This window comes from Ursus arctos, unplaced genomic scaffold (genome assembly GCF_023065955.2).
Source record: "Ursus arctos isolate Adak ecotype North America unplaced genomic scaffold, UrsArc2.0 scaffold_14, whole genome shotgun sequence".
NCBI classification, from domain to species: domain Eukaryota; kingdom Metazoa; phylum Chordata; class Mammalia; order Carnivora; family Ursidae; genus Ursus; species Ursus arctos.
In genome coordinates this window covers 3,197,273-3,223,057 of record NW_026622808.1, presented here as the reverse complement: position 1 = coordinate 3,223,057, position 25,785 = coordinate 3,197,273, and the positions used below count along the sequence as shown (strand labels likewise).

The window sequence follows — 25,785 nt, the reverse complement described above, 5'->3', positions numbered from 1 at the left end:
TCTGTCTTCTCCATCCTGTCCACTACTAGGACCTCAGTGCCTAGGACAGTGCCGGGCACATAGTGGGAGCTTAAAGACACTTGCCGAAGGATTGAATGAAGTAGGGGATATTACTGTCGCCATTTGACTGGCCACGGTCACCCAGCTGCTAAATGGCAGGGCTGGATTCAAACCCCAGGCTCAGGTTGTTAACCACATGCTACCTATCTCCCAGGTGTACCGGGTCTGCTTTATTAGTATTAGTGACATTGACAACTGCCAGTCCTTCAGTCACCCGCAACAATTGCCAGGCAATGTTTCCAGTGCTTCGAGGTCACGCCCTGAGGGGCAAGATGAGGAAACTAAGCAGCCTTCCAGCTTCAGATCTCAAGGACAGAGACGGACATTGTTTTGCCAAGAGAAGGTCCAAGCCGTGATCCTTGGGCTGCTAATACTAACATATGCTCTTGAAACAGGCTGTAAGCCCCGTCTGCCTTCCTCCCTTTCCCACCATTGGGGCCCCACGGCTTGCCTGGGGTACCTGGAAGTGGGGAGCTCTGGCCACAGAGCAAGGAGTTGCAGATGGCAGGGAGTGGAAGGGGGTGCACAGCACTGAGCCTCCAGGAGTCTGCCGCTACCCACCCCCAGGCTCAGAGCCCCTGCGCGCTCCCCTGCCTGCTGCCCTACAGGGCTCTCCCTAAGGATTCCCCACCTGGTGGGCAAGCTTGTCTTGGAACCCAGGCCTCAAGGGACTTCGTGCTGCTCTTGGGGAAGCAGGAAGCTCAATCTAGGTGATTCATAAGGACAGCAGCAAATATTCGTTCGTCACTCTCATATACAAGGGACTGTTCTGCTCTGCCTCCATTACCTTATTTCAGGTAACAGTTCTGTGGTACTCAGTCAGCTCCACTGTTCAGGTAAATATCAGGCACAGAGAAGTTAAGGAAGTGACTAGAGCTCACCCGAGTAGGAAGAAGAGTTAAGAGGCAAACCCAGGCACCATGGCCCCAGAATGTACCCTTCATCACTGCAGAAACCTCTGGGCTTTTCCCCTGTGGTCCCTCAAGCTCTGGGCGGGTGGGCCCAGCCAGGCTGAGATATGAGGTAGTGCCAGGGGTCCAGGGGTCTTTGGTCTCTCCCACCCCTGGAGCCTGGTGGCGGCCGCTGGCTGCCTCCGGAAGGCCGGCCCCACTTGCTTGAACCTGGCTTGTCCCTTCTCCCCTGCAGCCTCAAGGCTGTGCTGGCTGGGAGCCCTCCGGACAACACCGTGGACCTGTCAGGCATCCCGCTGACGTCCCGTGACCTGGAGCGGGTGACCAGCTACCTGCAGCGCTGCGGGGAGCAGGTGGATAGCGTGGAGCTGGGCTTCACAGGCCTCACGGATGACATGGTCCTGCAGCTGCTGCCGGCACTCAGCACACTGCCCCGCCTCACCACACTAGCGCTCAACGGCAACCGGCTGACGCGGGCCCTGCTGCGTGACCTCACCGACACCCTCAAGGACCCCAGCAAGTTCCCCAACGTCACGTGGATCGACCTGGGCAACAACGTGGACATCTTTTCGTTGCCCCAGCCCTTCCTGCTCAGCCTGCGCAAGCGCTCTCCGAAGCAGGGCCACCTACCCACCATCCTGGAGCTGGGCGAGGGCCCGGGCAGCGGGGAGGAGGCCCGGGATGGGACAGTGGGCCAGGAGGACCCTGGGGGAGGCCCTCTGGATCCTGCCAAAGACCACGAGGGCGGGGAGACCGTAGGTGCAGTTCAGACCTGACACAGAAGTGGGGTCCTCACCAGGGAGTCCCGGTGGGGTAGGATGACTGAGGCAGGCTAGGGGACCCCCGCCAGGGGCCTCAGGCGATCACCCAAAATTGGCCTGGGCAGCCCCACTCACCGGAGCCAGATTGTAGCATCTGGGAAGGGGCCTGTGTAATACTTCTCTTCGGTCCTCTCCATTTCCCCCTCTTGTCCATCTCATCTGCCTTTTGGCTCCTGAGAAGTCATGTGTGGCTTGAGAGGCAGCAGCCCTCGACCTCCCCAGATTTGTGGGTGGTCTGTCTGGAGAAGAAAGCTTGAGCTAATGTAAGAACTTCTCCCCAGGAATGGAGTGTATTTCCAGCCGTACATCTAACCCAGTATTTCCTGATAGAACCTTTTTACTCTACCCCAACACCTGGCCGAAGGAGGTTGGGGTAGAGGAACTGACCAGCTCCCCAGACTCCCAAGAGCCTAGTCCCCAGAGAGGTGGTCTGCCTCCTCCCTGGGAAGCCCTGATGGCTCCAAGGAGCCACTTCCCAGGCTCAGCCTCCACTTAAGCCCACATGTCCACCTGGGATTTCAGGCCCCACTCCTGGGACCAGCCACCCTGTACTCTATTGAACTATTGAAGAGCATCCTAGAATGCCTACATAAACGGCATGCACCCAGAAACCCCCCCACCATCCCCCCCCAGCCTAAGACTACCGGACCTTCATGCACCCAGAAACACCCCCCCCCAGCCTAAGACTACCAGACCTTCACTAGGTTGCAGCGTTGCAAGTCAGAGTGCTTCAATGCCAAAGGATTTTAAAGACCTTCTTATAGTTTCTTGTGGAGTCCCCAAAGTCATCAAAGGTACTGGGCAAACTCCCAAAAACCTACTAAAAAACCCAAGACCATGAAAATGAGGTCGGATTAGAACTCTTGGCAGATCTAGTGCCTCCCAGCGAGATAGCTAGGAGATGGGGAGACACTGGAAGGTCCCAAGGAGAGTGAACAAGTGTTTTCACCCTGCCTTTCCCTTAAAACCTACCAGATGAAGATCCCTTCTAGGTCCCATAAGCCCTAGAACCAAGGCAAAGAGTTCAAGTCTGGGGAGACTGGAGACCAACCTTTCATCAACCTAAGAAAATTTACAAATGCCCACAGTGGTGACCAGACCATTCAGGCAAACAGCAGACAGCTGGGAAGCATGGCCTGTCAGGCCTCTAGCCCAGTGACAGGTAGGCGAGATCCCAACTCAGAAAGGCACCAAGACGGGTCAGGTGAAGAGCCATACTATGGGTACCTTGTCTGCCACTGCCCAGGTGTTTGGCCAAGCCTAGTGCAAAGCTTCAGGAGGTAGAAGGCTATGCAAAAGGACACAGCCCAGAAGCAAACAAATCAAAGGTGTGGATGCCTTAAATGCTTTGCAACTTTTAAGTCTAAAGTTGTTACAAAGGGGGACAGCTTAGACTGACCATGGAGAAATTGACAAGTGCTAATACTTGGACTGCTTATCTGACAGCAGTGACCAAATTTTTTTTCTTCAAATATACATTTTTAAAAACCAGTACTAAAGACCATCCTTTATTGCAGTTTGTGGTAATTGCACAGAGAAATATCAGTTCCAGGAAGAAATATATCTGCAGCTTTAAGAACTCAGACCCTCACCCAATAGAACAAATTTATACAAAATTTACAAGTATAGCAGCTCTTTGGGCAGGGGAGCTAAAAATACAGTTATTTGTAATACATTATTAGAAAACTCATGAATTCAACGACACCAACAGTGCCTATCCTAGAAAATTTGCCAAACACATTTGTTGGTTCTGTTGGTTAAGAGAATGGCCTTTGAATCTCCGCACAAGGTAAGCACTGCTTCCACACCCACTGTTGAGGCCTGGGTTTCCAGTCCAAACTGATGGCGACCACTGGTCCTCGAAACAAGTTCTTCCCCTGCTGTAGCGTGGCTGACCGTTCTCTGGGAAAACAGCCTGCAAAGAAACTAAGTATGAGTGTCACTTTCTACTCCAACCAACAGTTAATCACAGCATAAAAAGGTCATCTTCAGAAAACCATACGTTCACCACTATACAATCTGCCGGTAATTCCAGCTATTTTGGGTGATTTCATCATCTGATATCCTTTTTCTGAAAATCAATTTTAACAAAACTAGGTGCTTATTCATTCTACCACGGGGGGAGGTAAGGTGAAAGCTTACCGCTCCTTGGGCTGAGCCGCGGCCACCGGCTTTAAAACTGCACGCTGCACATCACCATTCTTCAGCACCTCAGCGCACAACCTGGGGGAATGAATTAAGGCACCCCTAGACAGGCAGCAGATGCCAAAGGCAGAAGAGCAATTCTGACTACAAATTCCAGTTCATCCTCAGAGGAGCCCTTAAGAACCTACTGAAGGTGGTTCTTTGGTAAATGAAGCCATGTTAAGCCCCCAAGTCCTAACTGGCTTCTTTGGGTGCTGCAACCTCATTTTATCCCATCATTTTAAACCTCACACACCTAAAGCTGTCATCTTCAAGGATGAGGAAAGGTACATCTCAGCCGATAGGCAATTTGTGCAGGATTTTACAGCAGTGAGGTAAAAAGAACTCCCGGGCTTCCTCTGCACTCTGCTTCACGGCCACCATGAGCCATAATCAGTATCTCTGGGATCCTGTCGATAAAGGTCAAGGGCTACACTGATACAAGTTATTAGGTTAACCAGATCAATGTGCTACTACTACCTAACCTAACCGGAACTTCGCATCACCTAACAGCTCCACAATCTGTCCCACACACCAAAGCTTACCTCAAGGCAGGCCAATGGCTCATCCCTCGAACACTTGGCTGCTGCTGATCTGATCACACTGGCGACCCCACGCTCATCTGCAACCTGGGCGAACAGACGAGAAAAGGTCACTGTTCCAACCGACCTACTCCAGGGCAGCAGCAGCTAGGGAGGACCTGCTGTTGACTGCAGTCAGCCAGGAATGGTTATCGTCAGTTATCGCATCTGACGGCACTTCCTATAAGAGATTTCATCAGAGCAGTCAACACCTCCCCGCTCCCCAGTACTGCTCCAGAAACCTGGAACGGTACCTGGGATTAAGCCGTAATTGCTTGAGAAATAAGCAGGACGCTGGGTTGTAAACGAGACATTTTAAGTGGGAGTTTATCTCTGGCTGTAACTGCGGTGGAAGTAGTTCCAGGTTAGGAGAACCTCCTCCAACTTCCACTTGAGGTTCCATGCCATGTATGCAGTGGGGCCGGGCACAATCATTGCCCATTGCCTAAAACTGTAAAGGAGCAGCCAATGCCAGTGCATTTAAGCTAACAAAGACGAAAGAACACAGTAAGGTGTTACAAGCGCTGCCTAGACTGGGTCCTACCTCAGGGTGGGAGGCCGTTCCCGGCTTGAAGGCGCTGCAAGGAGGCATCTGCCACCTGGAACACGGAGGGCGACACGCGTTAAGGGCAGGTTGCAGCAGTGATGTTCAACTACACCGTGGAGGCTTCGGCGACTGCGGTCAGGCAGGCATCAAAGTCGTCAGTTATCGCTTCTGACGGCACTTCCTAATCCCAGTATCATCAGCACAGCCGGGCAAGCCCTCCTCGCGGTCCGGTTCCCGACCTCCGCCGGGCCGCACTTACCCAGTCCTCCGGGGTTGGCGCACCTCCCACGCCGGGTCCGGGGAACGGGGGCCCGGCCTTCGGGGACCGCAGGGTCCTGAGACGGAGGCGGCGACCCTGCCGGACAGACACGCGCGCGGGCCTTGAGCCTCGGCCCTCTTAGGCCCCACGCGACTCTCCCCACCGCCGCCCCGAAGGCCGGAGACGCGCCACAGGGAGCCGCCTTGCGCCCCCCACTGAAGCTTCCCGAGAACTTCTTCCCAGGAATTAAGAAGCTTTTAGCTCCTTCGCCTTTGCCGCCTGCTACTGGTCCCCAACTACAAACACCACTTACCTCCATTATCATGATAATAGAAAGGTCGCTTCTGTGGCGTCCCGGGCCTTTAAGGACTCGGAACATTCCATTCCTCACAGAAGGGAGGGTAATCCTGGCAAAGACTCACGGGAACTTCCTGCCCGTTTGACGACACAGACTCCGCCCCACCACCCCGGGACGCCCCCCTCCGTTAGAGCCGATGGTCTCTCCCATGGCCCCGGGAATTCTGGGTCCCGCGGCGCCCCCGAGTGTTCCAGGGCGCATGCGCAGGGGCTGAAGCTGCGTTGCGAGCGCCGTCAGTCCTTAGCTGCGTGGTTTGGAGCAAATTGCTCAGCCTTTGTGAGCTTCCGATTGCTTATGTGGTAGATGAACACCGGAACCGCAGAGGTTCTGAGGATCACATGAGATATCACACTGGAAACCCTGCAGAGCTTTGGCAGGCAGCAAGCATTCATAAAATAGTGGCTGCTTCTAATTCTTGCTGCCAGTCTGCTCTCTCCCTACGGCTATTTCCGAATATCCACGGAGCCTTTCAGAACCTCTGCGCGCTGACAGCTCTCATCACTCCCCTTCAGAATGACCTCTAAGGAGCGAGCTGACGTCTTTGGGGATCCACTTCCATCCTTCCCTTCTTTCCTGATGCCTTAGGACTCCTGTATCCGTTCCCTAACACCGGCGATGGAAACCTCTCCCTCTCCGCAAATGCTTTCCTTTCAGCCTTTGCACATGCGTAGGTCTCTGCCACTTAAAAACTATTCGGTGCATACGCATTTTATAAACACTCATTACACCAAGGGAGAGCAATTCATCTGGACTGGAGAAAGCTGGAAAAGCTAACGCGGGACAATTTTTGAGCTGGCTTAGAATTTTAAGGATTTTAATGGTGGGGTGGGGGCTTCCAGCAAGAGCCAAGTCAGGGGGGTCAGATTACACAGGTTCATCAGTCTACCTGAAGAATTTGGTGAAAGTGCTAAGGAGAGCATGGGGGACAGCAGGGGTATTGGGGTTGAGGTGTCTGGAAATTCGGAGTTAAAACCGTGGAGGACTGGGGATGCCAGCTAGGGCGTCCTCTTAAGCCTTCAGGGCACAGAAACATCCTAATGTTTCTCTCCATTTTCCATCTTAGGAAGGTCCCTGTGGCTGCCCTGCAGAACAGTTTGGAGGGGTAGGAACTGAGCAGGCAGCCCAGAAGGGAAAGTAACCAAAAATCCAGAGCCTGAAGGAAGCCACAGATCTCAAAGGCCTTGAGAGAGATCTTGGAGGTGGCTTTAAGGGGTCTCCGGAAGCTGTGGGAGAGGGAGGAGTGGTGGCTGTGTTGCCTGTGTCCGCCACACACATCGTCATGACAGTGGGCACAGCACCCAGGAAAAGGACCACCCCGAGGCTGGGGCCAGCAGGGAAGGGTCCCCTGTGCCTGAGTGAGGCTGCAAGTAGCCCAGCCCCAGACAGAGAAATGCTCACAGAGACATGCAGATAATCTGTCAACCAGCCCAAGAGCCCACGAACTTTGCTTAAATAACATTTCCAGGAGAGTTAGTGATGAGAAAATATTTATTTACATTTGCCACCAAAGTTCCCTGGAGCCACATAGCCAGCAGGTAGGGCTGAGAAGATCACTGACTCTGTCCTGCATCCGGGCCATTATTGGGACTTTAGGAGCTGGAGGGGCAGTTGATCTTCCTCTGAGGCAGTGTCCTCCTCCAGTTGGGAGGCTGGGGCAGGATTCTTCAAGGTGCCTGTAGATAGGATGGAGAGCACTATGACTTGGCCCTTGGGCTGTGTCCCCAGGAGGCAGGCGCCAGGCAAACAGGAGGAGGCCACAGCCATGAAACCACATACTCTGGGTACAGTGGGTAATCCTGAAGTTCCCAGCAATCCCTCTCCCTCCCTCCCCCTTCCATAAGCATTTCCTGAACCCCATGCTTGGTGCCAGTCAGGGGCCTCCTCCCAGGAGCTCAATGTCCCTTGTGCTGGAAACCAGAACACCTGAGACTGGCTGATGGGCTGGAGGAAAGTGACAAGTGGGGTGCTCAGGGAGCTCTGAGGAGAGAGGGAACCCAACCGGTAAGGAAAGCAACAGATTTGGACCCCTGGAGGAGCAGGAATGACACTTCCATAGAGAGCCAAGGAAAGCAAAGAACAGGGGGCACTGTGGAGGGACCGGCCGTCGCATGGAGGGAGGTGTGGGAAAGGAGTCGGACTACGGCACTGGATCTTCACCTCCACCCTGAGGAGTGAGGCCTTCCAGGCAGTGGGAGGCGTAGAGAGTGGGCCTCGTGTAGTTTCTGTCTGCATCAGAGGGATAAGCCTGGAGCAGAAAGACTTGTCTAAAGGAGAGGGTGCAGACCGAGCCCTGCAGTGGTGCAGAAGGAGGAGAAATGAGGGGTGGGGGCAGAGGGGTGAGCGGATGGATGCCTGGGAGGTCCTGAGATCTTCAAGGCCTCCTGCCTGGGGGGAGGTGTGGGGTTGCACACACACTACCCACTAGGGCAACCCCGTGTTCGTTCCTGTTGGGGTGTCCAGTTGGGAAGCCCCAGCAGGCAATGGGTATGGGACTGGGGTGTGGAATGCTTGGGGCAAGATGAGGGGCAAGGTGACTTTCGGAGTCTTGGCATTGAAGTGATGGGGTGGCAGGACTCGGAGGAAGGGAGACTCAAAGAGGCCACGCAGAAAAGCTATGGGTTTGTGAGGGCCGTGGTCAGGGACCCAGAAGCCTGGGAGACCAGCAGGCTTTGGAGCTAGAGTCTGGAGGAGTGTCCCTACACAGGGGTCAGTGGTTATGCACATGCTGTCGTGGGGAGGGGACGGTGCCGCAGGCACAAGCAAGTGCCTTTTGGTGTTGGAAAGAGAAAGAGAAAGGAGAGGAGGAGAGCCAACTGCAGATGGAGTGGGAGTTACTGAAGATTCCAGAAAGGGCATGCTGTGGAGAAAGTTAAGCCTCGGAACGGGCCTCTAGGTGAGAGGAAGGAGCCAAAACCCATCTTGGTGGAAGGCAGCAGGGTAGAGACAGGAGGGGCTGTCCCCACAGTAGAACGTACAGGACGCAGCCCAAGACAGTGGGGAAAAGCATCGGAAATGACTTCTCGGGGCGATGGGGACTGGAGGCTCATGTAGTCGGGGAAAGGTGGGGATCGACAAGGCCGGCCTATCAGTGGGGGCTCAGGGAGATACCCCCAAAGCTGCGGGATAGGTAGGGGGCCCTCTCTAACCTGTTCCCCCACTGGGTCCCCAGGCTCAGCCCAGGCCTGGCACTGGAGGACCCACTGATCAGGCCAGGAGGCAGGAGGTGAGGGCAGGTTTAAGGCTGGAATAGCACGAACAGCCTCAGAGTGTCTCCCAGGTGACTGCCTGAGGCAGGCCAGTAAGGAGGTGGGGGTGGAGACGAAAGGTGGGAAGTGCTTTTTAGGGCAACCCTTGGACATGGAGGAGGTCCTGCCCCAGACTCTCCACGGCTGTGTGGCCGAGCAGACATACACACACACTCACTCTCTCTCTCTCTCTCTCTCTCTCTCTCTCTCTCCAGGGCAGGGGATCCAGCTACTCACCAGGGACGGCCGGCCCTGATGGCTCCTCACACACGGTGGGCAATGTCTGATCCCAGGCGGCCCAGTTCACTTCCTCCACCCTGAGGGCAATAGAGCGGCTCTGAGTCTCCAGGAAGCCACGTGTGCAGCGTGCTCTGGCCCAGGAGAGGGGCCCGCGTAGACACGGGTAGCCACAGGGACCGGGAGGAAGATGGGCTTTCACCACCCTTCTCACTGCACACTGGGCCACCACCGTCCCGCCCGGGCCGTCCTTGCGGCTATCACCCTGCTGCCCCCGGGCCACGTGTCCCCCCCAGCGGAGAAACAGGCATCTGTCTCCTCAGACTGTGCATGGTGACCCGGCTTGCCCTCGACATCCAGAGAAGGGTTTCGGTCAGGTGTGTCTTTGCGTTCCTGGCTCCGGAGCCCTTCTACGGCTGCTCCGCAGGCCGCAGACCCCTCTCCTGTCCCTGGTCAACTGCTATCTCATGACAGCGTGTTTCTGGCTGTGCATTTCTCACCAGGTTCTCTCTCCCATGGAAGACTTGTTTTCTGTGGGAGGGTTGTCGCCTCTGTGGTCAGGCTGGGGGAGTCGGGCGGGCAGAGCAGACCAGACAGGGCAAGGCTAGTGTGCTGTAACGTGAGGGTCCCTCTGGCTTCCTGGCCTCCTAACCAATTTCAGGCCAGAAGGTCAGGGACCACAGGGAGGGGACAGGAGGCTGGCCGGACAGGCAGTGAGTGGCAGGCCTGGGCCTATGAGATCCAGCATCCCTGGGGCACCTGGGTGGCTCAGTGCGTTAGCCATCTGCATTCGGCTCCAGTCATGATCCCAGGATCATGATCCCAGAATCCTGGGATCGAGCCCCACATCAGGCTCCTTGCTCAGCAGGGAACCTGCTTCTCCCTCTGCCTGCTGCTCCGCCTGCTTTTGCTTGCTCTCCCTCCCACCCCGCCCCTGTGTCAAATAAACAAATAAAGTCTTTAAAAAAAAAAGAGAGAGATCCAGCATCCCTGACCCCGCCTGCCCCAGGGCAGAGTGCAGAGTGCCTGGGGCGCCTAGGCCCTGCCTTTCCCACTAGACCTGACCTCCTGGCAGCTGTCTCCTGGCTTTTTTTTTTTTTTTTTTTAAGATTTTATTTATTTTATTCGACAGAGATAGAGACAGCCAGTGAGAGAGGGAACACAAGCAGGGGGAGTGGGAGAGGAAGAAGCAGGCTCATAGCGGAGGAGCCTGATGTGGGGCTCGATCCCATAACGCCGGGATCATGCCCTGAGCCGAAGGCAGACGCTTAACCGCTGTGCCACCCAGGCACCCCCTGTCTCCTGGCTTTTAAGAGAGTAAGGCTGGAAAAAAAAAAAAGATAGAGAGAGAAAGAAAGTAAGGATGGGGGCGCCTGGCTGGCTCAGTCAGAAGCGCATGTGACCATTGATCTCCAGGTCGTGAGTTCGAGCCCCACATTGGGTATAGAGATTACTTAAATAAAAATTAAAAAAAATAAAATAAAAAACAGAGTAAGGCTGGTCTGCCCCATGGCACCCTCCAGGGATCTCTGGGTCAGCAAGGCCCCCAGGCCGCCCTCCCCTGCCTCCCTCCCTCACCTGAAGCACCAGCGCTCGTCCGGGCTGCCATCCGGCCTGGTGCCAACAGTCAGCTTCACACCGGCCGGCTGCTTCTTCCTCCTGCACCACCAATAGCCATTCTCCATCTCCAGGACAGAGATGGCTTTCTGGGGACAAAGGACACATCAGACAGTAGGCAGGAAGATACCTCACAGCACCTGACAGCATAACCCAGAGTCTGCTAAACAGGTTGATGGAATGCTCTCAGCGCTCCCTGAATCTCAGTTTCCCCACTTTTCCCCACTTGCAGATGGACGTGTGTTGGGAAGGGGGCACATGACGTGTGCTCAACAATTACTTGTATAGTTACAGATTCCAGAATTCCACACTACCAGGTGCAGAAGCTTGTTTGCTCTGCCCACACATGCACCTGCCCACTGGCCCACGAGCAAATTAGGCGGGGCACGGAACTTGCCAGTGAGGACGCAGGCTCAGAGAAGTAAGGGGCTTGCCCAAGGTCAACGGTGAATCGGTAAGAGTCCAGCCTTCCCAGCAAGGCTCTCTGAGCACCAACGGCCCACCCCCACCCCAGACCCTCCTCTGGTCACGAAGCAGCTACTGCTTTCACGGTCGGCAGGCGTCCGTCCCATCAGCCCCCAGCTACAGGGGCCACTGCGCCCCGACTCCCCCAGGCTGGCCCAGTCCCAGGACTGCACACCCTGCCTCACCCACCAAGCCGACCCCATTGACTGAACACAGAAGGGGAACGGCACGCGGGCAAGGCTTCTATCTCGTGCTCCGCTGTGTGTTTCGCACCTAGAACCGAGCCGAGCTTCGTGGCAGGCTCCCAAGGAATACTTGATCATGATCGTGACCGTGATCAGGTTAATGCACTGAGCACCTACTATGTGCCAGGCACCGTCCCAAGGGCTCCCGATCCGTGAGCTTATCCGAGCCTCACAATAGCCCCAAGAAGGATAGAATGGATGGCGGGGGCCCAGCTTGGCTGGGTCCTGCACGCTCCCCACGGGGCCCAGACCGCGGCACCTGCAGCTTCCAGATGCTCCAGCTGTCGGTGGCGACGCTGTTGACGGTCTCGCTCATGAGGGCGATGAGCATGTTCAGCAGCAGGATGTAGGTGAGCAGCACGTAGGCCAGCAGCAGCAGCAGCACCACCCCGCGGAAGCGCAGCTGGTCCTGGAAGGCCAGCTCGCCCATGCCGATGGTGAACTTGAACAGCTCCAGGGAGGCGTCTAGGATGCCGCCGTAGGGGGGCGCGCTGCCCTCCTCATCCGTCTGTCCTGCCCCAGGCTGCGCTGCCTCCGTGACATTGGGGCCGGTGGGGACCCCGGGGGCCCGGGCTTCCCGGCTCAGGCTCACCAGGGCTGCGGGAGAGAGGAAGGGGATCCTCAGCCCGGGGAGGCCAGGGGGCGGCCTCCAGGGTGTGCAGAGCAGGCAAGGGAGAGGCAGGGGCTGGGGGGGGGGGCCTTACCTACAGCGAAGCCGAAAAGGAAGACTAAGTAGACGAGCAGGAAGCGGAGCAGGTCCCGCAGGATGACCTAGAACACATGCCCCCAGGAGCCAGGGTGGGCGGCTGGGCCGTCGGGCCTGACCCCCAACCCCTGCCGCAGCCCCGAGCACGGGTTCCCATGTCCGCACCTCACACATGCACGAATGTGTGCATACACGAGGCCCCGTGGAGCCACGCGGAGTGGATCAGTCTTCAAAAAAAATCTAATCAGGGGCACCTGGGTGGCTCAGTCAGTTAGGCGTCCAACTCTTGATTTCAGCTCAGATCGTGATCTCCGGGGTTGTGAGATCGAGCCCCCAGACTGCTTAAGATTCTCTCCCTCTGCTTCCTCTCACCCACTCTCTCTCTCAAAAAAATAGCAGATAGCAATCTGTAACGTTCTCATCTGTCTGTCTCGGTGTTTTCCTGTCCCCTCCGGGAATGCCACCTGCCGCAGAGTTGAGGCCTTGCCGAGTTTGTTAGCCACCAAAGCCGTGGATTCCAGCACTTAGAACAGGGCCTGGCCCGCAGGACACACTTCCTAAACTTCTGTTGAATAAATGAATGAATGCAGAAAAGTCCCTAGGCCCGGATGTCCCAGGGCACAGGCCCACAGATGAGCTTAAGGGCACGATGTATGCTCCTCCGTGGTGCGAGGACGCACGTACTCCCTGGGGGTCACGTGTTTGCTTATCCCTGCACAGCACAGACCCCGAGGGCAGATTCCTGCAGATATCTGCCTTTGTGGGCCCAGACAGACTTGCTCTCGCGTTCTCCTCCGGCCAGGCGAGCTGTGGAGGAGGGCGCCTGGCTGCTGAGGCCAAAAGGAGTCCTGCCGGAGGGTTGTACCCAGCTCTGTCTACACCGGGGCCACCCCCGTCTCTCACCTTCTGGATCATGACACTGTAGATGCCGGTGTGCTGCAGGCCACGGGTGTAGTAAAGCAGGTTCAGCCAGCCCAGCACCAGCGAGGACACCAGCAGGGGCAGGTACCACTCCACGGCCAGGAAGCACAGCACCTGGGACAGCACCGTGAGCAGGGCCTGCGCCAGGCTGTGGAGGGACAGAATTCGGGTCGGGTTGCAGGCCGCCTGGCAAGGCCCCCCAACCCCCACTGGCCAGCGCAGACTGACGCTGCCTGTCCCACCGCCGCCCGATGGATGAGAAGCTCCATCCATCTGGGACCGGACCCGATCAGGTGCACAGCGAGTGCTCAGTCCAGGGAACTCTCAGGGATGGGGGCGGAAGGGCCCTGGAGCCCCAGGCGAGGCAGCCCGGGCTTTGGTCCCAGGCCCCTGGCACTCCCTCCCTGGCTCCGGGTCCTCTCCTCTCAAGCCAGCCTGGCACCTTCTGCCACACCAGCCTCTGCCCGGGGCCTGAGCAGGGGAGGGGAGGGAGGGCACACGTACAAGAGCAGTTCAAAGTAGCTGTCCACGAAGGAGATCCAGATGAACAGACGGCGCCTCCAGAAGTACCACAGCTGTGGGACGAGGAGCACAGGGGGTATGAAATTTGAAATTTGCTCTCCAGGCCACCGAGCAGCCCTGCTGCCTTAGCCTGGGCTCCCCACTGTGCCCCGACTACTGGCCTGGCTCTGTGACCTCAGGGGCTCAAGCAGCCTCTTGGACTTTGGCGGGGGGAGCTCATGAATCCTGCTGATAGCTGAGAACGCTTGGAAGCCTGTTTCTAGAAAGCGTAGCCACCCACAGACACCCAGACAATGCCGGGGGGGGGGGCCTCTGAGTCCCCCCTGTGGATCCAGATGAAGAACTCACTCACCAGTCCTGGTGAGGGGAAGAGCTCTCTCCCCTCCCCAACCCCCACCCCCAGCCTCACAGGGACCCCCCTGTACTCTAGCCAACCTGGCTCTGGTCCCGAAGTTATGCCCACTCTGAGACAGGCTCAGTGTCACAGTGCCCAGCCTGTCTCCTGCGTTTTCACCTCAAAAGGCTCTGCTGGGGGAGTCGGCCTGAGCCTGCCTGCCCCAGCCTGTCTGTGGTCCCCAAGTGAGGGATGCCCCAGCCAAGGGACCTGGGGGTGGGGGCTTCCAGCTCCGTTCCAAGGGGAGCAGAGTCGGCACTGCCGAGGAACCACAAGAGTCATGTGCTACTCCACGGGCACCCCAGAAAGCACAGCAGGGAGGTACCAGCCCCAGAACCCAAGGCCCTCAGCTGCCCTGAGGCTGGGAGGAGTGGGACTGGGTACAGGATTTGGTTTCTGTGGTTTCCAGGAAAATGAAGGGATTGTGGTTAACTCACTCTAAGGCCCCTCCTGGAGGGATTCTACATTCGCTTCTGGGTGGTCTGGGAGCCCATAGAGTTGTGGAGTCATGGGGTGGGGGTCCGGGGAATGGGAGGAGCCTCACCTGGCCCACCAGGAGGTAGACCCCCCCAAGCAGGATCAGGATGTGGCCCAGCAGGAGCATGGAGTCTCCAGCAGTCACTTTCGGTGGGAAGAAGGCCTGCGGAAGAGACACTCTGGTAGGACCCAGGGCCTGGAGTCCAGCAGGGAGACTCTTCGCCAAGGGCCCGATCTGAGCATGCGCTGTGGCGAGGCCATGCAGAGCAACGCAAAGGAACATGGGCTCCGGGGCAGGACCCCCGGATTCTAGCCTATGATAGAGGCACACTGTTGTGGTTTTGAGGGTGGGTTCAAATCCCATCTCCCCCACTTACGGCCTGTGTGACCCTGGGTAAGTTACTTAACCTCTCTGTGCGTGCCTTCCCTCAACTCCCTTCATCTCCAACTGGAGATGGTAATATAGTTCATCACCTCAGAGGGCTGTTGTGAGCACTGAGTAAATAAATTATGGCGTGTCACTTCCTTCTCACAGACGGTGAGCATTCGGCCAATATCATCCTTGCTGTTTCTACGGTGCTGGCTCCCATACTCTCACCAGCTGTGGCAGAGCTCGGGCTTATCACTGAAGGGGTTCCTGCCCCATCTTCTTCCAGGAGGCCTCCCCCAGGATGCGCCCCTCCCGGGCCTTGCCTTCTCCAGGGCCGGCTGGTGGTAGGCAACAGCGGTGAAGAGAAGCATGTAGGTCAAGTAACACAGGAAGTTGAAGAAGAATTTGGGGATTAGCAGATCCCATTTCGCCTGCAGCAGCTGGTTCAGCGGCTCCAAAACCACCATTCGGTGTCGGTGCTGGGGGTGGGAATGCGGGAGGGGTGCATTCAGCAAGGGTATATAGGGGGCCGGCTCAGGTCAGGCTCAATGCAAGGGCTGAGGGAGATGGGGAGGGGAACCCCAAATGAGCCCTCCCCACCAACCTCCACCCCACCCGTATGGCTATGGGCTCACGGAGCGCCTCATTCTCCAGCCCAGAGCAGGTGCCAGTCAACAGAGAGGCCCTCAGTGATTGCCCCCGGGCCCCCTGCACGATCCCCAGGTCGGGGGGGCTGGTGTGTGGAATGAGCATGCGCCTGGCAGCCGGGGTTAGGACAGGCGGCCACATCCCCGCTGGCACAGTCCCGGGGCAGCTTTGGTCCCGCGGGCAGCCCTGAAGTAGGGAGCTCTGCCAGGTCCCCTCACACACCCCTGCCCCCGTGGGCTCACCAGGCTTCTGCAATGAAAGGCAATGATCTCCAGCACTGAGTTCTCCTCCCAGCTGTCCACGGAGGCCAGGTCATACAGTGACACCCGGACTGGCCCGTAGCACCACTCGGTAAACTTTCGGGAAAGGGACTGGCATGGCCCTGAGAACTCCCGCTGCAGGATATGCCTGAAAATCTGCAGGGTGGGTCCCATGAGCTTGGCCTGCAGGGCCACCTCCCAGCACTGACCTGGACGGGGGGTGCTGGGAAACACTCAGCACCCCGCAGAGCTGCCCACCACCCACAGAGCTGCAAGCAGACCCATGCACACACCCTGGACACAGGGGTCCTTGTGTGTATAAACGCTCACACATCCCACAGGCTCAGCCACGATATAAACACTCCCATCCACTCACAGACGTCCAGGTCTGCCAGTGAACCTGGCTCTTCCTTCCCCACCCCTGCCCCAAGGCCTCTTTCCTGGACTCCTTACATGGCAGCCCAGGGCTCCTGGAGGTCCCTTGAGATCCGAGCTACACGTATGTGGACACTTCTGCGGTCAGAGCGCAGAGCTTCCAACAGACTAGAAAGCTTCCCTAAGTGGAACAGGTTAAGAGGCAATTTGGTTTGGGCACACCTGGCTGGCTCACTCCGTGGAGCGTGCGGCTTTTGATCTTGGGGTCGTGAATTCGAGCCCCACGTTGGGTGTAGAGATTACTTAAAAAAAAAAAAAAGGAAGAAGAAGAGGGGCGCCTGGATGGCTCAGTCGGTTGGGCGTCTGCCTTCAGTTCAGGTCATCATCTCAGGGTCCTGGGATCGGCTTCTCCCTCTCCCTCTGCCCCTCCCCCTCACTTATCCTCTCTCTCAAATAAATAAGTTAAAATCTTTAAAAAAAAAAGAAGAAGAAGAAGAAGCAGCAATTTAGTTTTACAAATGAGGAATGGGGAAAGGAAAGGCCCCCCAGTCATGCCTCCAGACAACAAAGGGAGGTTCCCACACCCCAGGAACCTTGGGGAATAAAATAGTACAATTTCCGTTTATGTTCGTTTTTAGCTTAACCTTTAAAAAGGCCTGTGTTGTTTTTTGTTTTTAAGATTTTATTTATTTATTTGACAGAGAGAGAGCAGGAGAGCACAAGCAGGGGGAGCGGCAGAGGGAGAAGCGGGCTCCCTTGGGGCTCGATCCCAGGGCCCTGGGATCATGACCTGAGCCAAAGGCAGACGCTTAACCGACTGTACCACCCAGGTGCCCCAAGGCCTGTGTTTAAAAAGCCCGGGGCCCTGTGTGAAATGCCCCGGTCGCACACCAGGAAGACCCCTGATAATAAGGCTCAGACGACCAGTAAACCATTTGAAAAAAAAAGTACAGCTAGTCATGCTTACTGTTTATACCAAAATCCTTCCAGACAAATCAGCTTTAGGCATTAAAAATAAAACTGCAAAAGTCTGGAGGAAAGTATGGATGCAGAATACATATGTCTATGCACACACACAAGCCTAGATATACAACCTCACAGAAGGGATTAATCAACCGCGAAACCAAGGAACTCCAAAGGAAGAGATAATCACGGTTGTATGTAGTAAAACGTAAAAGTTCTGCAGGGCAAAAACATCCCATAAGAAATGTTTTTATGGGGCACCTGGATGGCTCTGTCGGTTAAGAGGCTGGCTCTTGATTTCGGCTCAGGTCATGATTTCAGGGTCCTGGGATCGAGCCCTGCTTCTGGCTCCGCGGTCAACAGGGAGTCTGCTTGAGATTCTTTCTCTCCCCCTCCCTCTGCCCCTCCCCCTGTTCTCTGTAAAATAAAAACCTAATAGCAAATCTAATTGCACAATAGGAAAAGATTATGAAAAGACCGTCTCCTAACCAAGGAACCCAAATGACTTAAAAATCCCAGTGTTTTATAATGTATCAGTTCGATCGTTCATATATAACATATCAATAAACACACATATATTAGAGATGCGTGCTGAACATGTTCTTACTACCAGGAGAGTTCAATCAAAAAGGGAGGACTCTGGGGGCGCCTGGGTAGCGCAGTCGTTAAAGCGGCTGACTTCGGCTCAGGGCGTGATCCCGGCGTACCGGGATCGAGTCCCACATCAGGCTCTTCCGCTATGAGCCTGCTTCTTCCTCTCCCACTCCCCCTGCTGTGTTCCCTCTCTCGCTGGCTGTCTCTCTGTCACATAAATAAATAAAATCTTTAAAAAAAAAAAAAAAAAAAAAGGGAGGACTCTGGGGCGCCCGGGTGGCTCAGTCGGTTAAGCGTCTGCCTTCGGCTCAGGTCATGATCTCAGGGTCCTGGGATCGAGCCCTGAGTGGGGCTCCCTGCTCAGCGGGGAGCCTGCTTCTCCCTCTGCCTCTCCCCCTGCTCGTGTGCATTCTCTCTCTCTCTCAAATAAATAAAAATCTTAAAAAAAAAAAAAAGTGGGGAGACCGGTGATCTAGAACACTGTTCCAGGCTCTTTCTGCAGCAAAATGAGAGCAAGTCCTGTTGCTTCCTGGAAAGGTGGGCGATGGAGGCTAGGTACTCACCTCGATTTTGCCCTCCTTGGCGGCCAGCTTCAGGGGTGTGAGGCCCTGCAGATTGGGGATGTCCTCGAGCTGCACGGTGGGACAGAGGCGGGCCCCGGCGCAGAGAAGCCCATCATACATGCGGATCACCAGGGCACTGTTCTCGGCTGAGTTGTCTGCGATCATCACCAAGGCGTGCAGCACCGTGTTGCCCAGGGAGTCGGCCGCCTGCAGGCTGGCGGGCTGATGCGGGTTCTCCAGGAGGTAGGTCACTACGTCCCACTGCTTGGTGCACGCGGCCAGAGAGAGGGGCAACTCACCTGGGGACCAAGGGGGGCAGCTTGAGCCTCAGGCCTCCTAGCTTGCACCTGCTGACTCCTCAAGCTCCTAGGACAGAAGGCCAGGCCTCCTTCAAGAGAGTCAGGTGTCCACAGGAGAGGAGGGAATGCTGCCCTGGGATCCCAGGCCCACCTAGGCCTGTGCTATGAGAGAAGATGGTCCCAGGCCCCATGGTAAAGGCAGCCCTGTCCAGCTCTTGACCCAAGGGAGAGGTGACCAAAGCTCTTTACCGTCCAAAGGAGCAGAACATGGGGCACTTGGGTGGCACAGTCAGCTAAGCTTTCAGCTCAGGTGGTGATCTCAGGGTCATGAGATCAAGCCCCGAGTCAGGCTCCACATTCAATGAAGAGTCTGCTTAAGATTCTCTCTACCTCTCCCTCTGCCCCTCCCCGGCCATGCTCACTGACTCTCTTTCTCTCTCTAAAATAAATAAATCTAAAGTAAAATTAAATTAAATTAAATTAATTAAAAAGGTCCTATCTGGTCAGGTTCCGCACACACCAGTTCTGCCAGCCTCTTCCCCTCCCCTGGTCTGGGTGTGGATGTGTGGGGAGCTTCCTTGCCCAGGCAAGGCTAAAACATCTCCTAAGACAAACTGCCCTTGCAGACAGCCCAGTGATTAGAAGCATGAGCCCCTGGGGTCAGACAGATCTGGGTTTAAGGGCCAGCTCTGCTGCACATTCACCGAGTGACCTTAAGCAAGGCCTTGTCCCCCCTGCACCTCAGTTTATCCAAGAAAGTCTCCTTACCAAAGTAGAAGCAAGTCCCTTGGCTCTTTTTTTGGAAGAAGTGGCCGCAGGCCCGGGCATGCACATTGGCCCCATTCTCCACCAAGAGCTTCACACACTGCAGGCTCCTCTTCTCGATGGCAATATGAAGGGCACTGTGGCCTCGGTAGTACTCATCTGTGCATTGGGCATTGACTAAGGGCTGGGGATTGCCAGAGTCCCGGTCGATCTGAAGCAATGGCAGGATGCAGGCGTTGGCCCCATCCCGAAGGTTCAACACGGCCTTCATCAGGCACGTCTTCCCGGTGGAGCCCTCTGTGGGAGAAGGGGAGGGGAAGGGGCACCAGGGTGCTCAGGCGTGGCTCAGGAGAGGCTGGGCTTCCCACCAGCCTGTACAGTGAGCCCAGGCTCCAAAGTACCCCTTGGGAGGATAAAAAAAGATTGTCAAACATGACTGGTAGAAGCAGAGTCATGCTGTAGGGTATGAAGCCTCCAGCCAACAGGTATTAAAATACCAACAGGTATGACTACAATTTCTGCCCTAGAAAATAAGTTTCTAAGACCTAATTTGTTGTACGTGCAACATGGCCCACACGAGAACATTCAGAGCCATGTTTGTTAAGTGTCTCCACCCCTTAATGGTTCTGTCTCCTTGGGCAGGTCATGTGGCTGGCATTAACCTCAGTTTTCCTGACTATAAAATGGGACTATTCCAGACTTGTTCTAAGGGCCAAGGGGAATTATATACAAAATTTTTAGCAGCCAGTGGGCCTGGCATACAGTATGTGGGGCCCAAAAACAACCCACAAACCTAAATGGCCATCATTAAGGAATTAGTTAATTAAATTGCGGTAAACGTACGCAACGGAAAACTCTGTGGTCGTCAAAGTGACTGACTTAGAGGTCTATGTACTGAAGTGGAAAGTACGAGATGTAATATACAGCACGACCCGTTACGTAAATATATACCTAATACATTTAAACACTTTGAAAAGATATACCCCAAATCATTAACAGGGATCCAGGATGTCCTGCCGTTTTTACCCTCCCCTTTATACACGTCATTACTACCTGAATCTTCTAGAATACACAAATGTTATTTTTCTAATCAGCCCAAATGATCAAGGTACTGCGATTTAGGGCAAAAAATGTTCTGAGATGGTTACATCTCAACAACACAGGTTAAGACGAAAAGAAAAGAAAAAGAAAATAATGGACTGAGGAAGCCAGTGAGTATCCATTTGGTAACTGAAATGGGCGGAGGACGGCTGAGGTAGGCCAGGAGCCCGTGGGGCGGGTGGACGTGGGAGGCACGGCCATGACCCAAGTGAGGCATTCGGGCCGGAGGGTTGCTGAGAACACTGGCCCCCTTGGCTCCTGACCGTGGTCAAGGGCACCCCGTCAGCCGAGTCTCAGTCCAGCGGGCAGGACGCTGTGGCTCCGGCCCACAGGGCAGGCCTACCTGTGTACTCCGAGTCGGTGAGGTACTTGCTGGTCCGGGACAGGTACTCTGGTAACCCAGCCAGATCCTCGGGGACACCCCGGGCAACCGCGGTGAAGAGCCGATCACGGTCAAAGCGGTTTGGGTCCGGTTGGCTGCGGGGGTGTGATTTCTGTCTGATGCTGTCAAAGAACCATGCCCCCCCCTCCAGGAAGCCTCCCATCCCGGGGAGCCCTTTCATGGAGTCCTGTGAGTACTGTGCACCTTGCAGGCTCAGGAGCCCCATGGGAACCTTTTTGAGGACCTCTGCCCTCCCAGGGCCAACCAAGCGCTGAGCCCCGGGAAAGGGAGGCCGCCTGTCCGGGGCACTAGCCTCCAGAATCCCCACAACTCCATGCAGTGCCTGTCTCAGTATCAGCGGCTTCTCATTTGCTAGGTGGCTTGGGGATCTCACAATAGGCTCCTGACCCCAGAGGGAGGATTTCAGCACAGGAACTTGTCCCGCTCTTGAGCTGGAATCCGGGCCAGGCTGGGACTACATGTGCAGAACTGGGGCTCACGTGGGTAGGGGGGTGTCTACCTAAGCCCAGACCCTGGCTGCTAACCCCCAGGGAGATTCTGGGGTAGCTGAGAGACGTTTCTCCGAGACACGGGGGCCTAGCGCTGAAGCCTATCTGATGCTCACCAGAATTTGATGGAGAAGCCACACTTTCGGGAAAGGCCTCGGAAGAGGTGCTGTAGCTTTTTAGCATCTAGCACTTTCTGGTGACAGGGAAGGGGAAGGAGCGTGGGGTATCCCTCCAGGGGATGCCCCCATTCACAGAGGCCAGCCCTCGCCTGGGGCTCCTCGAACCGGGGCCGGCAGATATGAAGGGACACACAAAGGTGGGGGGGCTCTTTGATGTTCCGGGGAGCCTCAGGTCCCAGCTTCACCAAGGAAGGCTTGGTGACTGTCTGATGAGTGGGGGATTGTCGGGCTCCGTCACGTGGGAAGCTGTAGCTGTGTGACTGATAGAGCCAGGCCCTGCCCCCTCCACCCCAGGAAGCTGCATGTCTGCCTGGCCTGGCCGGACACACCCTCCTCTGCCCAGGAGGCCACGTGGCCACAACATGACCGAGTGGGCCCTGCGGCTGACTAGGGAGCCCTATGGGCAGTCCGGCCAGGGGAAGTGGCCGTTTGGACAAAACACTTCCTGTCACAGGGTGGCATCACTGTCTTGGGGTAGGGCAGCCCAGCGAGAGCACAGGTTGGGCAGAGGGGGGCTATTCTGCCTGTCGGGCAGGCTACCCGGCTACCAGAAGCCTCACGGGCATCCTCTCCTGGCCTGCTCTGAATCTGACCATGGTCTTCCAACACCAACGATACGGGGTCTCTGGGCTGGGAAGCCAAGAGCTGGTACCATGTCTCAGGCATGAGGACGGAGGAAGGGGCTTTCCCGACAGAGTCCTGCCTCGTGCATCGGACTTCACACTGAGAGGGGGAGGCCGGGTGAACCCCATGCATGCCCGAAGGGGCACTGGGCCTGGGCCAGGCCACCAAGTCTGACTCAGGGTGCTCCACTGCAGGGGAGCGGCCCCCCGGGGCCCCACCCCCATTTGCTGCCTCACCTGACACCTGCTCGTTTGCGATAGTTGAGGTTCACCTTGATCTGAGGGGAGGAGTTCCGGTCCTCCCCCTGGAATGGTGACTCCATGGGGGGTGGCCCATCTCCACGGCCTCCTTTGTCCACCTCACCGCCATCTTGGCCTCCATCCGATGTCTGGAGCCTGAACGCCAGAGGGCTGGAGGGCGAGGCCATCCTAAGGGAATGAGGCTGCTTTGTCCAGCTCAAACCTCGGTGGACACAGAGCTGTCAGGGGCTCGTCCTTCTTCCCAGCCCTGGGTTGGGGTAGGAGGTCTGGCTGAGGACTGCAAAAAGAAGTTTAGAAGCTGAGTCCAAGGAGACCCACCCACCGAGTCCACCCAACAGGACGGGGAGCGAGCCATGAGGGAGGCAGGCAGAGGGTGAGAAGAGGGAGGGAGGCCCCTGGTGTGAGGATGGGAGGGGGAGGAACAGGGACCCAGTGGGTCTGCCTATTGACGTAGTCCCACAGGAAAGGTTGAGATTGTCCCTGACTTTCCCTCCAGGACTTCCTGATATCTGAGAGACCGCAACCGCTGATTCAGGGTAACAAACGTGTGAGTTCACAGCACGAACCTTTCTCTACATCACATCTTGTCCAGTGGCCAGTATTCGCAGCAGATAAAATGCTGTTGCAGCTAGAGGCGGGTCGTTCAGACCTCTTGCCACAGAACGGGAGCATGCTGGGGGAAACGGTTGGAAAACCGGTCTATCAAACCTCTCATTCTGCTACCAGGACAGCTAAGGCCCAAAAGGGGAAGTGACTTTCCCAAGGATGTCAGCAGTTGGCGGAGCCTGGTCTAAAACCACAGCACCCTACCATGACAATCTTCTTCAGCTTTCTAGATCTTTCAGGGCCCATCCCTGTTTTCAGTCTGACTCATCTCCAAAGGCATCAAATGCCACCTCTCTCTGTGCTTTAGGGTCTCTGGGGGCTTCAGAGTGGGGAGGGAGACCCCACGCTGTCGGCCCAAGCTCCTCCTGACAGGCAGCCCCACCTCAGCCCTAGGTGGGGCTCTGGGCCCTGACACCTCTTCACGGGGAATGGAAACCACAGCCCCCATTGCATGGCAACGAGTGGGGCCCCAGTCGGGTGGGGGGGTTGGAGGGGAGGCCCTGTGCCCCCCAGTGGATAGGGAGCAGAAAGAAGGAAAAGAGTTGGCAATGGGTGGGGGGGACAGCCGGGTGGCAGAAGGGGGCAGGGAGCAGAGAAGAGCATGGGAAAGGAAAAGAAGGGCCAGAAGTAGAGAGGGTGGATGGTGGCAGGGCTTGGGCTGTGTCCCCTCCAGCTTCAGACTCCCACAGCCCTCAGGGACCTAGGGGGGGCCCGGAAAGGAGGCATTTTCCCACAGAAGCAGGGGAGGCTGGGACCTGGCTGATTGCCTTGACATGCAGGGTTTTTTTGTTTGTTTTCGGTTTTTTACTTCAACGTAGGCCACCATCTTCCTGTCCAATCTGGGGCGTCCTCCCCAAGCCACACACCATTTAGCCTGGCATATGTCCTTAACCAGCCCCCCACCCCCCAATCTGCCTCCCCGGCTGCCCTCCAGCCCACTATTGCCAAGCGTCAGCAGCAACAGCTACCTGTCCGGCCCCCGCCCCCCTGTCCTGGAGCCTTGACCCGCACCGGCCGGGAGGAAGGGTCTGGCCGTCCAGGTGGAGGCTGGAGCCCCTTGAAGACCCTGGCTCTGGGCTGCAGAACCAGGGAGCCCCCGCCTTCGGGTTTCCCTGCCCTGATCAGCCACTGTCCGGCTCCGGGCCGCCCCCTCCCCAGACGTGCCCTGATCGCCCACCGACTTACCCCGCAGCAGGCCGAGGCTAGGGCGCGGCGGCCGGGGCCGCGGACCGCTGGGTTCCCGGGCCTCCGGGGCGGCGGGGGCTGCGGGAGGAAGTGAAGCCGGGAGGGCGGCGGGCGCTGACAGCCGGGAGCCGCAGAACCTCCCCACGCCTGCTCTGAGCTCAGCCAGCGGGCCGCGATCTCGGGGTGTTCCGCACCCTCAGCCCACCCGGCCCGCCGGCATGGTGGGGAGTAGGGGGAACTCTCCCGGGTCGGGACAGGCTGGCCATCAATGAGTGACCAGCGGGACCACTGGCCACACCCTGCTCTCCGGAGACACGCCCCGCCTCCCCACCCCCACTGTCTCGCCGAGGAGGGCCCAGGTGGGGGTGGGGACAATCAGAGGCAACCCTTGGGTGCTGGGGCCTTGCCTCAGGTGGGAGCCGGCATGGAGTGGGGGGGTTCTTGCCCCACTGTGCTGACATCTACGTCCTCCCTTGCCCCACCACAGGACTTCCAGGGGCCCTGTGGCTCCGACTGGGAACTGACAGACCCATACAGGGCAGATAGAGTTAATATGGACCGGCCCCAGGGAGAGGAAGAGACAGCCCAGCACGCGACCCTGGGAATGCACGCCACCAACCAGCTAGCAGTTTGAGGGGATTTTCCCACCTGCCCGGGCTTCCCCTAGCCCCCGAGCCGGGGTGGGGGGTGGGGGCCTGTCACTGGCACATTTTATTGAAAGGCTCTTCCAGCACCAACCAGCAGGGGGGGACAGGGAAGCTTCCAGGTACTGCCGAAGTCAAAACTCCCGGCCGCGCCCTGGTAGGGAGGGATTCCACCCTAAGGCTTAAGGACTCGGTCACCCTCCAAGTAGACCTAGGACACCTTCCTCTTCCTAGCTCCCTAAAATCCAATCCCTGCCCCAAACCTACCAAATTGTCTCTTTCTCCATTTGGTTGAAACAACTATCATCTCTCCCCTGGGAGACTGCAGCCACCCCCTAACTGGTCTCCCTGCTTCCCACCAACCCCACCCTAACCCTCCTAATCCATTCTTCGTACAGCAGCTAGAAGGATCTTTCGAAAGTGAAAACCAGATCACCCCCCTCCCCCGCTTAATCCCACCTCCCACCCCAACCGATCACTTCCCTTGGGGCTTCCAATAAAATGCAAACTCCATACCATAACCCTGTGCAGTCTAGATGCTTTTCTCCACCTTCATCTCTCATTGCAACCCTGTCTTGCACGTTACACTCTAGACCTGCGCTGTCAGTGTGGTAGTGACTACCACAGCGACTATTTAAATGTAAATCAGTTATAACAAAATACAATTAAACATTCAGTTCTACAGTCACGGTAGCCACATTTCGAATGCACAATAGCCACATGTCGTTAGTGGCTACCATATTGGACCACACCGATAGAGAACTTCTCCATCATTGTAGAGAATGCCATTGGACGGCACTGCTCTAGACATCGGAACACATCTCAGTCTCTCCAGCATGCCATGCTCCCTTCTGTTGCCTCCAGGCCTTTCACAAGTTGGTGCACCTGCCAGGAACAACCCTCCCCCA

At 56.6% G+C, this 25,785-nt stretch overlaps 2 protein-coding genes, 1 long non-coding RNA gene and 3 other non-coding genes across 11 annotated transcripts in view; 1 reads left to right on the top strand and 5 right to left on the bottom strand.

Annotated features, from left to right (window-relative positions):
- Positions 1–3,286, top strand: part of LRRC75A (leucine rich repeat containing 75A) — a 43,493-nt gene extending 40,207 nt beyond the window's left edge. Inside the window, exon 4 of the mRNA XM_026521062.4 lies at positions 1,207–3,286. Coding sequence (XP_026376847.1) covers positions 1,207–1,747 — 541 coding nt within the window. The 3' untranslated portion in view covers positions 1,748–3,286. The remainder of the gene's footprint in view (positions 1–1,206) is intronic.
- Positions 3,285–5,681, bottom strand: LOC113271252 (uncharacterized). Of its 3 annotated transcripts, none has more exons than XR_008959017.1 (5): positions 5,102–5,681; positions 4,522–4,605; positions 4,233–4,386; positions 3,935–4,015; positions 3,285–3,707 (listed from the first exon to the last, which is right to left on the bottom strand). It is a non-coding gene; the product is annotated as an uncharacterized LOC113271252 (long non-coding RNA). The 3 variants fall into 3 exon arrangements; XR_007191781.2 differs by lacking the exon at positions 4,233–4,386 and having other exon boundaries at positions 5,102–5,233; positions 5,364–5,663; XR_006411876.3 differs by lacking the exon at positions 4,233–4,386 and having other exon boundaries at positions 5,102–5,654.
- Positions 3,779–3,851, bottom strand: LOC113271357 (small nucleolar RNA SNORD65). The gene has a single exon (XR_003322127.1). It is a non-coding gene; the product is annotated as a small nucleolar RNA SNORD65 (small nucleolar RNA).
- LOC113271351 (small nucleolar RNA SNORD49) lies at positions 4,691–4,761 on the bottom strand. Its single transcript, XR_003322121.1, has one exon. It is a non-coding gene; the product is annotated as a small nucleolar RNA SNORD49 (small nucleolar RNA).
- LOC113271352 (small nucleolar RNA SNORD49) lies at positions 5,238–5,308 on the bottom strand. The gene has a single exon (XR_003322122.1). It is a non-coding gene; the product is annotated as a small nucleolar RNA SNORD49 (small nucleolar RNA).
- Positions 5,682–7,191: 1,510 nt separating the features above from the next.
- TRPV2 (transient receptor potential cation channel subfamily V member 2) lies at positions 7,192–24,561 on the bottom strand. Of its 4 annotated transcripts, none has more exons than XM_057311303.1 (16): positions 24,234–24,549; positions 23,009–23,115; positions 22,454–22,719; positions 20,832–20,965; positions 19,391–19,684; positions 18,324–18,622; positions 15,811–15,984; positions 15,244–15,399; positions 14,618–14,713; positions 13,662–13,732; positions 13,140–13,305; positions 12,235–12,301; positions 11,790–12,127; positions 10,782–10,909; positions 9,204–9,283; positions 7,192–7,394 (listed from the first exon to the last, which is right to left on the bottom strand). In XM_057311303.1, exons 3-16 carry the CDS (start codon positions 22,561–22,563, stop codon positions 7,300–7,302), a joined length of 2,208 nt encoding a protein of 735 aa, XP_057167286.1. In that variant the 5' UTR covers positions 22,564–22,719; positions 23,009–23,115; positions 24,234–24,549; the 3' UTR covers positions 7,192–7,299. The 4 variants fall into 4 exon arrangements, with proteins under 4 accessions (XP_057167286.1, XP_026376848.1, XP_026376850.1 ...); XM_026521063.4 differs by having other exon boundaries at positions 22,419–22,719; positions 24,234–24,547; XM_026521065.4 differs by lacking the exon at positions 23,009–23,115 and having other exon boundaries at positions 22,419–22,719; positions 24,234–24,561.
- Positions 24,562–25,785: the final 1,224 nt, after the last annotated feature.

Coding starts and splice junctions, on each gene's coding strand:
- TRPV2 (XM_026521065.4), bottom strand. CDS start 22,609: ATGGCCTCGCCCTCCAGCCCTCTGGCGTTCAGGCTCCAGACATCGGAT. Junction 19,685..20,831: donor CACCGACTCGGAGTACACAG/GTAGGCCTGCCC, acceptor CTTCTCCCACAG/AGGGCTCCACCGGGAAGACG. Junction 10,910..11,789: donor GGAGCATCTGGAAGCTGCAG/GTGCCGCGGTCT, acceptor CTTTGTCCCCAG/AAAGCCATCTCTGTCCTGGA.